This window comes from Pseudopodoces humilis, chromosome 5, assembly GCF_049639895.1.
Source record: "Pseudopodoces humilis isolate 2021_Gansu_Grassland_sample_001 chromosome 5, ASM4963989v1, whole genome shotgun sequence".
Taxonomy (NCBI): Eukaryota; Metazoa; Chordata; class Aves; order Passeriformes; family Paridae; genus Pseudopodoces; species Pseudopodoces humilis.
The window spans coordinates 9,526,139-9,539,837 of NC_142204.1; the positions used below are offsets into that span (position 1 = coordinate 9,526,139).

Here is a 13,699-nt window from a genome sequence, read left to right on the forward strand (position 1 = left end):
AAAACTCGTTTGTGGTTCTGGAGGAGTTAACTATTAAAATGCAGTTACCTAAACTGCTTCCTGTTCTGTTGGCTGAAGTGCTCTCCTCTAGGCTTTTCAGCCAACTTTCTATCTTCTGCTGAGCTGTGATTTATTTCTTTTTCCTATTTTTTTGGTCACGTCCAAATCTTCTATCATTGCAGTTACCCTACTGATACTTTTCTCCCTTATGGTCTGTTTTCTTTCTTCTTATCATTTGATGAGGTTTGTATGTTCCTCTATGTTATACCTGAGTCCTAGAACTGGGAGCTGAAGAAGATGGGACAGAGAGAGTGCCTGGATTCAAGAATTAGTGTGTCCTTTTGAATGCCTTGAGGCCAGTTGTACGCACTGTTTTGTGCTGAGTACTTTTGCAGTATTTAACAGTGATATCCAGAGGCTGAGCCTTGCTCCAGGCTAGTGGCATCTTTTACATGTTGCCAGAGTTGTAATAATATTGGGAGCTGCGTTTTCTGAAACAATTGGATATGCTTTTTTTGCCTATGGCAAAGACACACTCGGAGCTGACCATGTCAAAGTTTGCAGGACTTTGCTATTAAATTTAAAATGTAGGCAAAACTTTCTCTTTTTCCTTCTTTTTATTTAGTTTGTTTAGTTTGTCTTTTTTTAAAAACAAGATTTACTGTTGTGCCAGGTTGGTAATGTTGATCCACTGTTTAGGGGTTTTCTGGCATAACTGGAACTTGGTATGGAAGAGCTCTCAGTCCAGTGTTAATGCCACTTAAATTTTATTAGCTAGAGAGTTATTTACTTTGTTGTCTTTTTACTTCTTATAAAATATAAAGCTGTTTTATCTTGTGTCTTGGCAAGGTGTTTGTATATGGCTTCTAAGACAGTTGTGGATTTTTTTAAGTTTAAAATGTATAAAGCTTGAGAAATTATAAATATACTTCTCCTATTGACTGAAACTGATTCAAGATCATGCTGAAGCTGAAGGGCTGTCTGAATCTAAAGAGACAGAGTTACAAGTGGTCTGTTTGAGAGCTGTTGCCTTGTAAAACCTCTGTGGAAATTAAAAGTCTAAATTTATTGTAACTACAATTTTGAATGTCCTTAAGTTGATACTACTGAAAACCACAGGCACTGTGTGAAATTACTCTAGAGTGCAATTGGATTATAAGAAATATGTACCCTTACGTTGGTATGACTAGACTTTTGATGGATTTTACTAGGCATGGATTCCAGAAACAACTAATTTTTGGGTGGTTCTTCATATTATGTGTGTTTTCTGTTTCTAGTGCCTGAAGTCCATAGATCTCCTGATATTCTCCTGGAGCACTCTGTGCCTTCTTCCTGCCTGGTTCCTTCTGACTCCTTCATTTTATCAAGTGATAATGTGGCAACAGCTATTCAAACAGGCAAGAGTGTGATAAATCCAGCTGTTCCTGAAGAAGAGGTAAACCCACAATTTTTGAGCTTCAGTGCAGGAACTCAATATATTAAACATCAGCATTGCATCTTTCCTGTACACATTTAGATTGAAATGTGTTTTAAGAGCAAAAGGTCCTTGGATTTCTGTGATGCAGGCTTTGAAGCAAAATTATTTAAAAAGTATTTATGAAGCCTATAACTGAGAGAAACCATACTGCTGTGGTATGAACTGCAAGAGAGATTACTGTGTTAGAGATATTAAAGGCATGCTGATGGTGATGAGTATGCAACACCAATAGAAACATCAGTAGAAAGGTTCTCTCAGCTGGCTACTGTTAAAGCTGAAAAGATTACAACTGTAGTTATATATCTTATGTTTTCCCAAAGTGGTTTTAGGGCTCGGTTTTTAGGATTTTCAAGGTTGAGGTTCTGAGCAGCCTGTTCTAGTGGAAGGTGTTCTGCCCCTGCTAGGGTGTTGGAATGAGATGCTCTTCAAGTCCCTTCCAACCCAAACCATTCTATGATTAGAGAATTAGCATTTAATCTTTACTTAATTATAATCAAATTAATTTTATGGGGGTTGCATTTTATTTTGTTTCACTTTATTTTTTCCCCATTACATTTAAGGTTGGGGTTTTGGTTTGGTTTGGTTTGGTTTGGTTTGGTTTTTTTGGTATTCTGACACAGTCCTAGTTGTGTGACCTGTGCCTGCAGTGCTGCTGAGAGCTGATCTTTGTTTCTTTCTGGGGTGTGAAAATGTTTAGTTTACAACTAGGTGAGCAAGGAAGGGAAAAGCCTTTCTGCCTGGAGATTATCACAAGAATTTTCTCAGAATCACAAGAGCTGCTGCAGATGAGACTTAAATAGATTTACCCTTCTGAGTTTTTTTTGCCATTAATTGCAGTGATCCCTGTTTGAATATGTTAATTCATTGTAAACTTACTTGTTTTGGGATGTGGAGTAGTATACATTTGAATTAAAAAGTGTTCTTGCCTCACTATGAACCAATCAGTGTTTTGGTTGTAAAAACTGTAAAAAAATGTTCTTTGTAATTGCCAACCCTCCTGTTTTCAGCACTTCCTTGGTTTCTTATTCTTCAGGTAGGCTTATCAAGTCTTACAGCTGTGCCTGGTGAAAGCTGAATTTCATGATTAAGTCAGATCTTCGTTTCCTGATGATTTAAAAGCTTATCTTTAGAACTGTTTAATCAACATGCACAAAATACAGGTTTTGCTTTTGAGTCTTATTCTATTCCTTTGAGGAGCATCTGTATGTTCACACTTCCAGAAAGACTGTGGCACCAATTGTGAGTGAATGAATGAATGAATGAGTTACTATTTTGTGTTTGCTCCCAGACTAATGTTCTGAGGAAAGCCTGTAAAAAGTGAAGAAGAGATGTGCCCAGATGCAAATGATATCAGAGAAATTTATAAATCAAAAAATTAGTTGTTTGGTTTTTTTTTTTTTTTTCTTGAGAGGGAGGAGTGTTTGTTTTCTTTTTTTGACTGAGTAATCCAGGGTAATTTTCTGTGTTGAAGGCTCTTCATCTGACTTTTTGACAAAGTTTTGATAAGTAAATTTCTTTTACTGGCAGGATGATCAAAAAGTGATTTTCTTCAGCCACCGCAGATCCTGCCTTTTTTCATTTTGGCTAACAGTGAATAACTTCTGACCTTTCTTGTTTGAGCTAGGCCAGCAATTTTAGCTTTTGTATTCTCTGGAAAGAGCACTTGGGTTATTCCAGAACACTAAGGCTTAGGGGTATTTTTTAAAACTATAAAATCATTTAGTTAGGTAATCTTACAGAAAAATAAGAAATACACTTTGTTACTTCAGACTAAATGTATGTGCAAATTCTAGTTCTAGTCCATGTTTCAGTTTTTGTCATCTTGTTCTGTTCAGCTACTGACAGACCCCGTCATTCCATAAATTCTCTGTAATGCAAAATTAGTACAAATTAAAGAACTTTATTAGCAAGTCCTGCTGAAAAGAGTTGAGAGCAGATTCTTTACCATTATTTTGAAATGGAGTTGACTTGGCACTAAGGAATAAATTAAAGGAAAATGGTGGACAGAAAACTAAAATAAAATATTCTTATACCTATTAGAGAGTAATGCTAGAAGTGTATTCTTTTATAATTCTATGTCTAGAGCCTCCTGAGATTTCATATTAAAAAATCCTTTGCTATTATATGTTGTATGCATGTTCCATACTCACAGGTTTTGGTGGTGCCAGACTAATCTTGAGTAGTACTCAGAAATGGAACTGACACATGGCTTCTCTTTGCTTCTTACAGGAGAATTCAGAGCACAAACTGCAGTTTTCTCTCTGCCTGTTTTGTCTGCTGTATCTTACATATTCATGTACAGTCAAGATCTCAGTTAATTTTGTTTGTTACTTTGAGTCCTTTGAGAGATATTTATTGGAAAGTCAATGAATTACCTGAGTATATTTTTGGAATAAAAGGTCCTAGGGGGGAGGATTAGGTCAGATCAGTCAAACCTCTCTTTAATGTTTCTTTCACCATCCAAATCTCAAGTGTGCGTGGCTTTCAGGTTGTTTAAAAACTGGCAGCTGATTTAATTTTTCAGCTTTTTCCTTGGAGTTCTTTGCTGCAAAATGAACAATTATTTGACCTCTCCTTTTAAATAAAAAAAAATATTTTTTAAGGGGGGAGAAATAAAGCTTTGACTTTTGTCAATTTTACCACAAAATGTTTTAAACATCACCTAATTTATTTGTGTTTTTTTCTGAAAGTGTGGGATTATCCATCAGTGTTTCACCTGTTTTCTGTTCTTCTCCAGTCTACTGAAATAACAGTAACTAAATGTTGTAGAGATGTCTGAATTACTTTTATTTTATTAGTCTAGCCTAAGGATGAGATATTTCTTTTAGCACAAACCCTCTGTATGCCCTTTCTGTGATCACTGTTAGCAGTGTGCACTGGGTGAAAACGTGGAATGACTAATCCAAGGAGAGTTTGTTTCCCTGATGCATTGAGAGAGATGATTCAGTTCCACTTTTCTCCTATGAATTAGATTCAGGCAGATATTCCAATTGCCTCTTCAAATGTAATTGAAGACAAGACTTTAGCTGATGTTGAGATAAAGAGAACAAATGAACCTAAGAGCTGCCTTCAACAAGCGGTTGCAAACCTCGAAATCAAGCTTTGCAGTGCTGAGGAAGAAAAACTAAAAATCAAACAGGTATGAATAGTCTTTTTGAAGGAAAACACTTAGCATTTATATAGGAATTAAATATAGGTGGAGCTGGAAAAGGTTTAAAATTCATTTGAAATTCATTTTTTCGTGGAAGTTTGCGAAGTTCCACAGAAACTGGCCAAATTTAGAATTATAAAATCATTGATGTTGGAAAAGACTTTGAAGACCATTGAGTTCAACCTGTGAATGATCCCCACCTTGTCACTAGCACAGAGCACTGAGTGCCACATCCAGGCATTCCTTGGATCCCTCCAGGGATGAGGACTCCAGCATCTCCCTGGGCAGCCCCTGCCAATGCCTGACTCTCCTTTCCAGGAAGAAATTCCTCCTGATGTCCAACCTGAACCTCCCCTGGCACAACTTGCGGCTATTTCCTCTTGTTCTGTCCCTTGTTCCCTGGGAGCAGAGCCTGACCCCCACCTGCCTACAAGAGATAAGGTCCCCTCAAACCTCTGTTTTTTTCCGCTGCTCCCTCAGCCTTTTCTCATCAAATTTGTGCTCCAAACCCTTCCCCATCTTTGTTTTCTAGATACTCTCCAGAGACTGGCCAGAACTGGGCACACCACTCAATGTAGCTAAAATACTTCTTTTTTTATGTCTGGTGTCTTATTTTAGGCTGAATTTTTCTGAAGTGCCAGGGGAAAAAAAAAACCACTTTTTTAGCCTAACTGATAAAAAAAAAGGAAAAAAAAAATACAAGCTTTCTCAGCATGAGCTTTGTTTTGATTTTTTTGGGGGTGGGAGCCCTAGTAGCTAAATTCTTCATATTCCTTCTGATCTGAATACAATAAGAGCACAAAGCTGTGCCTGTAGTTACACATCTGAGTTAGCAAAAGGTCAATGAGGCATGGGAGAGTGAGTTTAACTTCTGTTATTCTTAATACTCTTTCTTGGGAGGCCTCAAGTTGTGCTGGGGACGGAGCAAACGGCTTGTCGGAAATGAAAATGAGGGTAAATAACTGGAGCCAAGGATGAGGAGGTCTGCAATGGGCTGGTTTTGCTAAGTGTATGATGGAAAGTTTGGAAGGGAAGCAGGAATACAGAAGAGGAGGCAGGTGGAGAGAGAGGCTTTGGATTGGTGTTCCACAATCTGTTTCTATCTCACCATTGGAATCTCTCAAACTGTTTTGACTATTTTGTCCAAAAGCAGGGTTGAACTAAGCAGACCTGCTCTTTCTGTCCTCCTCATGACCCTCTCAGTTTGAATAACTTTGTTTGAATAGCTGTGCAGTGACCTGGGAGGTCATTTGTTTCTATACTGGCTTCCTGCATGGCTTGGAGAAATAATTGCTCTTGAGCAACTGAAAGGGTGCCAGCAGCTTATGTACAATAGAAATGACTGCATTAAGGAAAAATAAAAATCTTTAGCTCTTTGTACAGCAAATAATTTTTAAGTTTGTCAGTGGTGTTATTCTTCCTCTCTATTGGTTCATGTTGTGCAGGCTTCCAGAGTGGCTATCTGCAAGATCCCAGAATATTTTAAGATTTTATTCATTTTGGAGATGTAGAGATCATTTTATACATGCATAAATGTCATAGGATTCCTGTCTTTTCAGTGAAAATATTTGCTGGCAGTACATTTAATATGCTGCTTTTCAAGAGCAGAAAGGAAGAGCAAGATATTAAAAAGATGAAAATAATTGGAATAAAATATAATAATTCCAGTTGGAAGGGACCTGTACCAACTGATCCAGCTGCCTAAACCCTTCAGAGTTCAGAAGAAGTTAGAGGATGTTATTAAGGGCACCTTGGCCACTTCTTATAGGTCATTCCTTAAACATGGGACATGCCTTGGATTTTAAATACCTCACTCTTAAAAATACTGTCTCAATTTAAAGACTGCAGTCAGAATTTTCTTGCACAACCCTTTATCTCTGTGATAATTAAGACAGCAAATACTACAGTTACCAGAAATTAAATTATTTTGAATGGTTGAATGAATCTGTATTTTCACAATTCAGAAAAGTTTGTAATTTCATGTGTTATATTTTACAAACTTTATAGGAATTGGAATATTTGCTGGAAAAACATAGTGTGCTAGAAATGGAATTCTTGAAGGAAAAAAAAGAAAAAGTGCTTCCACATCAAGATCATTACAAGACACTCCAGGTAATTTCTTTCCTGCAGTATCTTTGTTTTTCAGGAGGGTTTTGTGTAGAGTATATTTATATCCAACAAATATTCTTTTAGGTACCTGTGGGCCTGCTCCAAAGCCTTTTGAATTTAAATAATTTCTTTTCAGAGAAAAATTCAGAATTTCAGAGCCTGATATTTTACATTAGCAGGAATGTTAGTTTAATATCCCCCTTGCCTAACCACATTTTTGTAACTCAGATCACTCTTCCTTTTTAGGGTCTACATCATAAAACAGAAGAGAAGAAAACCACTTTTCTCAGTAGTTGTGTTAAACAGCATAACTTAGTATGTTCTAGAGTGCTATGGCCAATTGTTTGTTCTGTCTTACCTAACTTCAATATGGAATTATTCATGCAGCATAATAAAAATCTGTAGTGTAATTAGATGATAGACAATGGAATTAGAATTGTTTCCATTGTAAAAGTTAACATCTTCCATTTAATACATGTGTAAAATTTCACATCCTAGACAAAATTCTCACTGAAGTTTTCAGTCATCTTCCAGTGTTAGAGCAAAGCAAGCAGATGTTTTTTTTCCAGCATTTCAGAAGTTTGTGTCTGTAACTCAGCTTCACTTAATTTTTTTGCTGCTCTGGCTGGTCTTTAATAGCTATTGCATTGTTTCCCATTTGTACTTAAAGGGTTGCTGTAATAATTTGTTTTGAATTCCTGACAGCGGTATATTCTGGAATTTACAGTAATATAATTATCTAATACTGTTCTTTTTCCTTTTTTGTGTGTAACACTTTACTCAATGAAAGAAATGTTTGCTTAACCATGATATAAAAGGATGTTTAACTTGAAACCCTCATGAATTATGGTGTACCATAGTGGTTAGTTATTGGTTATCCTAAACAATAGAATGGGTGAATTTTATGTTGTTAATACTTACTTCTACTTGAAGAACACTGTTATTTTGAATAGTGGAAATGCTACTGAGGTTTGCAACTATCAGTCTGTATCATAATTCTTTTAGTCAGGTACTGAAGCTTTTAAAAATGGCAAGAAAAGAGTCATAACCTTTAACTTACTGTGTAGAAATGCTCATGTGCTTCCTCTTGTTGTCTTCTGGGTACAGCCAGAATCAAACCAGAGAAGGAAAGTGAGTCATGCTTCTAAGAGCTGCCTTTTAAAGTTACATTCATGAGACTTGAATTGTGGATACCTTCTGTTATTACAGCTTTTATTTTCTTTTGTCTTTCTTTTCTGACTCCTGCAACATGAGGGTCACCACCTGTGGCCACACACTGAGCAGAGCTGGCAACTCCCAAGGACAGATGTCTGTCCCACCGGCTCTGCCTTTTCCAGTAGAAGCAGCTGGTTATTAGTGATGTTGACCTGAAAAGCTTTAAAGCAGACTGCAGTGGTGCCTCTGGCACAGACTCTCAGGATGACATTTCCAATGGTACTGATGCCAGCATCCAAAGCTGTAGGTGTGCATTGACTTAATTCCTTTTAAATTAATTTGCTGTGTTAATGTTTGAGTAAAAAGTATAAAACCAATGCCTCAGGAGACTTTTTGAATTGCCTTTTACATGAACACGCACTGTTTCATACACCTTTATATTTACCAATTAACTGGCTTCTGGCACTTGTGACAGGAAATTCTCAAAAGCTGCTCTAGATATAACAAAAACAGTCAGTTAATCAGATTTTTATCAAGGTGATATTTAGATAAGAACCTTTTCTTTTTTGAAGGAACTACTGTGCTTAGTTATGAAAGAAGATTTCATTTATCTTTGTCAACTAAGTCAGTAATCTAATTTTTCTTTACGTCTTTTCCTGTTGGTTTCTGCCTCAGTCAAGGGTAACAGTTATGTTATCACAGTTTCATTCTCACAAAATTGCATCAATAAAATATGCTTTAGGTTTTTTGATATAGAAAAATAATAACTTTGAAAGGCAAGGTAGGAACATAAAAATACTTTCACTGAGCTGGGTTACCATTATAATGAAGCAAGTTTTGTTCTGGACTAGTCACAAACTTTCTTCATGATAGGTGTGAAAAACTTTTAAACTGAATTTGGTAGTTCTGAAAATTGAAGAATTGAAGGGTAGTGATAATCACTATTCCTAAGCATGGGAGGCAGAATTCCAAATCTTTGGTATAGTGTTAACATTTAACCAGTGGGTGACAATAGAGTATTGCCACATTTATCATTGTGCAAAACCGAAAGGTAAAAAGTTTTGTGTTTCATCTAAATAAAATGAGCTTTGAAAAAAATCAACATTGAGAAGACCGTGTAGTATTTTCACATTCTTAACATTATTTCTGTATGTAAGTGCAACAACCAGAGACAGTGAAGGGGCAGCAGTGGGTTCAAAAACAGAATAAACAAATTGGTATTAACTAGTATTATAGAGTTGTTTGGATATTTAATGCAATGGTCTCTTTGAAGACCATTAGTTCATATAAGCTAATATGAATTCATATAAGCTAATAAAATTAGATAATAAAATTAGAGTTATGATGTCGCTCTAATTAGGAACGGCTGGGTAGAGATGACACGGACTCTCAAGGAGTCAGATCAGGAGAATTCCTTAGTTTATTGCTTTAGCTTTGTTTTATAGATTAGTTCGTGGAAAGTACAGAAAGGAAACTCTTATTGGTTAGTTAACTGCTACATCACCATCATTGGTCAGTGGTGTACACCACCTCCTGACTTTCTCCTGCAAGGAAAACAAGAAGACAGACAAACAGCACCTGGCAGTTGTTTTCTGTCTCTGAGGAATGTTTTGAAATCCTCCTATGAATTTCTCAGGCTAGCTCTCAGGCAGGATCGAGCTCTGTGTAGCCTGTAAAAGCTACAGGCACTCTGGTTCAGATTTAGCATCCATATTATGATTCCCACTTTCCTGCTTCAGTGTTTGTACTATTTAAGAGGCAGAATAACATAATATATTTCTACCTTCTTTACTTGCAAATTGGAACTGAGTTAAAATTGGTGTGGGAAGTGTAATTTTAGGGGTTTTGACTTGTGTGCAGTGTTGCAACCATAAAGTTGCAATCTTAGCCTTTTAATTCCTTGCTTATTTTAGACAGGTGCAAATGTATGTCTGATTTTTATATTTTCTTGGCTGGTATGTCAGTTTTACATCTTTCCCTTTTTTTGATCAGAGTATATATATTCATCTCAACTTTTAAAACTTCAGTTCTTCCTTAGGTGTGAGTTGCTACATATTTTTAAGTCATTTGGTGCTAGTAAGTCATACAAGGTTTTGAAGATAATGCAGACTTAGTGGTCACTTAATCCTAGAAATCTAAAATTTTGCTGTAGCCACATTACAGTATGTTGTAAAAACAAGCAAAGGCTGCATTTTGAAACTATGAAACTCCCAATTTGTAATACAGCAAAAACCATCAATAGCAAAATTAACATTACTGTTGAGTAGGTGATGTTCTCCTGTTTGCAAATCATTGATGGAATACTTAATTTGAGAAGGGAAAGCAGTTCCCAGAAAGATTGTTTAGCTGATAAGGCCCCTGATGTTTGGTCTATCTACAGACAACTGGTTTTGGTGATTCACTGAGAAGTGATTCATACTCTTCTCTGCTGTTTGTTTGATTTACCACACAGTCACATTTGAAGAAGTGCTGCATTGCCACTGGAAAATTCTAGTTGTGTTTATACACATTTTTTCCCATCATCATTCCTTTCTGGAAGCTAAGCAGGCTGTTTTTCTAAAGAACAATATTGTTGTGGTGTGACCCTTCTTTCTGAAAAAACCTTCTTTTTTATCTCTTGAATACAGACTTCTTCCAGCTTTACAAATATGTAGTTGTTATCTTTTGTAAACCTTTGTTACTGTTCCACCTTTCTTTAGGGAACATCTTAAAATTTATTTTAAAAGGGACTTTATACTTATTTTGTGTAGCAATATTACTGTTTTGCAACGAATTGGAAATCAATTGGTTGGTAGTGTGACTTCACTTGACATAACATTTTTGTGTGTCAGAAAGTGGGTCAGATAGGCTTCTTGTTTGAGTGGTGTTTCAGAAAGGCAGGAGAGGAAGATTATTCTGAGGAAAACATTAACAGAACAGTACAGAATGATTCAAAGGAAATTCACTAGGTTATGCAGTAACACCTTGTGGGGGATAGTGAACCAGCCAACAATACACCCATCCTTCCTTGGAGGGAAGAAACTATTTAGGATACAGTTCACCACTCTCTTTAGGGGAGAAGCCTTAGCTGGCCACTTTCTCAGCTGTGGTGAAGCGAAAAGCCACCTGTCCAGCATCCTATTCAGCTCACGTTAATTCTGTGTTTCTTATTGGTTGTTCCCTTTAACACGCCCTGACCTGCAGGAGATAAAAGGTCAGATTTCTGTAAGCCCGGTAGCATTAGTACAGTCATTTCTTGGGGCAGAGAGCTGAATGAAAGCCTTCAAAGAGATGAGATATGAAGCTCTGTCTTTCTTCTGTGTCACTGAGAGCTGAATTTCACTCAGCCTTTTTAAAGGCTAAAGGTGAATTCACTATAGCAGCTGAGAGGTGCAGGGTCTCAGCACTCCACCACCACCCCAGCTGTCTATAACACCTAGCTGGGATTAAAGGTAGCAATAACCTAAGTTCCAGCATTGCTGGTGCTAGATCTTGTTTCATTTATGTATTTCCATAGCTGTTGATGTTTTGGGAAATTTTTGATTTCAGTACCTATGCAAATGTCACATTTAAATTATACAATTTCAAATTATGAGAAAAAGTCTTGAAATGCAGTTATATAAAGATAGGAAATGGTAAACCTGAGATTTTGGGCCAGTTTGTTCCCTCTTAACTCTGAGGTATGACTTTATTTTTATTTTGATTAATATTTCTTGTTGCTTTTGAAGTTTTTATATATTTGACCCATATATCACACAAATTCACATAAACCAGGATGCATATTTGGTTGTGTCTGTCTCCTTGTTTTTGTAGTTAGTGCTTCCACTTCCCTTTTTTGTCAGAATTTAGTGATTTTCCTCTATGCAGAAATCTTGCTGACTGTGCTTGACTTCCTGCTGGTCCCTATAGACCATTCTTGAGTTTGGAGGAAATAATCCCTGAGCAGGAACCAGCTCTTTTGGAGCCTTCTCTCTAGGGTTGTGTCCCATGTCCCAGGCAGATCCCAAAGAGGCCAAAGGCGTCTTCCCTCAAGTCCAGTGTCATGATCTTTGGCTTGCCCTTCTCCTGAACTCACCATCTCATGATCACTGCAGTCAGGGCAGATCTTCACATCCTCAGAGAGTCTTTCCATGTTTTTAAGGCTCGGGTCCAACAGAGTGCCTCATGGATTGTTCCTCAGCTGCCTGTGTTCTGGAGGTTGTTATCTGTGTGCCCCAGGAATGTTCTGGATCACTGCATTGTCCCACTGGCAGATTCTGGGGTTGGAAACGGTCCTCGTGAGGAATCACATGAGGCTTCCTCCTGTTTGGAGAAAGTCTCACCTGCCTCATCCCTCTGGAGACTGTCTGGCACAGAAATTCCCATTTTGCTGGCCTGCCTGCTAATCCTAATCCCCAAATCCTTCACTGATCCCCTACCCCAAAACAGAGCCCCACATATTCCAATTCCTCCCTGACACAGAAGGCAACACCCTGTCATCACCTTCCTGGTCTTTCCTTCCAGGAGAGTGCATTTATGATCCTGGAAAAAAAGGTGTTCTGCAGGAGGCTGGAAACAGGTCTTGGAGGTAGGTGGTTTTTATGGGTGGAGTACTAGAAAATGTATGTTTTCTTACAAAACTAATATATGACTTACATCCTGTTAAACACCATCTTCTAAGAAAATATTTAGGTTGGTTTTAGGTACAGACATAGAGGAGACAGAATGTTAATGACAAAAAAAAAACAGGTGTGAAAAAAAAGTTTATGTACTGTACCTGCAAACAAATTTATAAATGAGATTCCAGGAAATTTCACGGGTCACAGCAGGGTTTAAAATCACGGAATATGGAAAAAGGGGGAATTTCAGAAAAGACACTTTAACAGATAGCAGTGCATCTTTTTGCTGAACTGCGAAAGGTATTTATGGATATGGCAACAATCCCTTGCCCACCTCTTTTTCAAGTGAGTGCCAGATAACTCATGTTTATTTATTCACCTTTAATTTTTTTAATGTTACTCTGTACTCTTCTTTCAGACACTCACTTTTATTCAGTCTTTATTTATTAATAATTTCATAGCTGTTTCATTTTGGCCTGGTCCCCCCCTCCACCTTCTCATGCCCCACCCCCGCTCCCCCCAAGTTTTGATGTCTTCTTTTCTCTAAATTCTTTTTCCATCCATGAGGTAAAATAACTTTTTATTTCTATTATGGAAAGATTCTGCTCTTTTTCCTTACGTTTTCCTTTTGAACTTCAATTATTTTATTGTTTAGAATTATTGTCTTGTTTCAGAATTATTAATTAGAAGAGTGGATGTAAGACTAAGCATTCTAATTTTGTTTTAAAAATATACCTCTCTTATGCTGTTGTGCTGTTATTTAACAGCTTTGAGATGCCTGACTTGCCTTATTATCTGATATTCAGTTACAGTCATAGGGCCAAGTATTTATTTTTATACACTTATGTGTCTCCTTTGCCTCCCTGATTTTAGAAGTTTTCAAAAAATCATGCTTAAATAACTTATATTATCTTAGTGTGCAAGTAGGTACTAGCCAAACGGAATTTTTAAAACCAGGTTTTTTGTCCTGACTGCTTTGTATGTATCCTGATATGTTTCATGCCAGTACACCCTCGATTTGAGTGTATTTACTGATTTATGGTCAGTATGTTACAGGTCTTTGACAGCTACTGCATATCTTCATTTGCACATTCACAGCAAGTGCGTTGAGAGGGACTAATCCTGTTTCTCCTACTTAATATGGAAATTCTACTTAAGAAGGTTGTGAAATGCCCATATATATTTAGCATTGATTGGTTAGAGTTCTTTACCACCTTTTTCTAGCTTATG

At 37.0% G+C, this 13,699-nt stretch overlaps 1 protein-coding gene across 5 annotated transcripts in view; it reads left to right on the forward strand.

Annotated features, from left to right (window-relative positions):
- The window catches only part of CCDC91 (coiled-coil domain containing 91), a 133,885-nt gene that overhangs the window by 37,458 nt on the left and 82,728 nt on the right, over window positions 1–13,699 (forward strand). For 4 of the 5 annotated variants that reach the window (XM_005533123.3, XM_014261666.2, XM_088055528.1 and 1 more), the window contains exons 4-6: window positions 1,278–1,435; window positions 4,449–4,616; window positions 6,636–6,740. In XM_005533123.3, the coding sequence (XP_005533180.2) occupies window positions 1,278–1,435; window positions 4,449–4,616; window positions 6,636–6,740 (431 nt within the window). The remainder of the gene's footprint in view (window positions 1–1,277; window positions 1,436–4,448; window positions 4,617–6,635; window positions 6,741–13,699) is intronic. The other variant, XM_014261667.2, reaches the window with a different exon arrangement.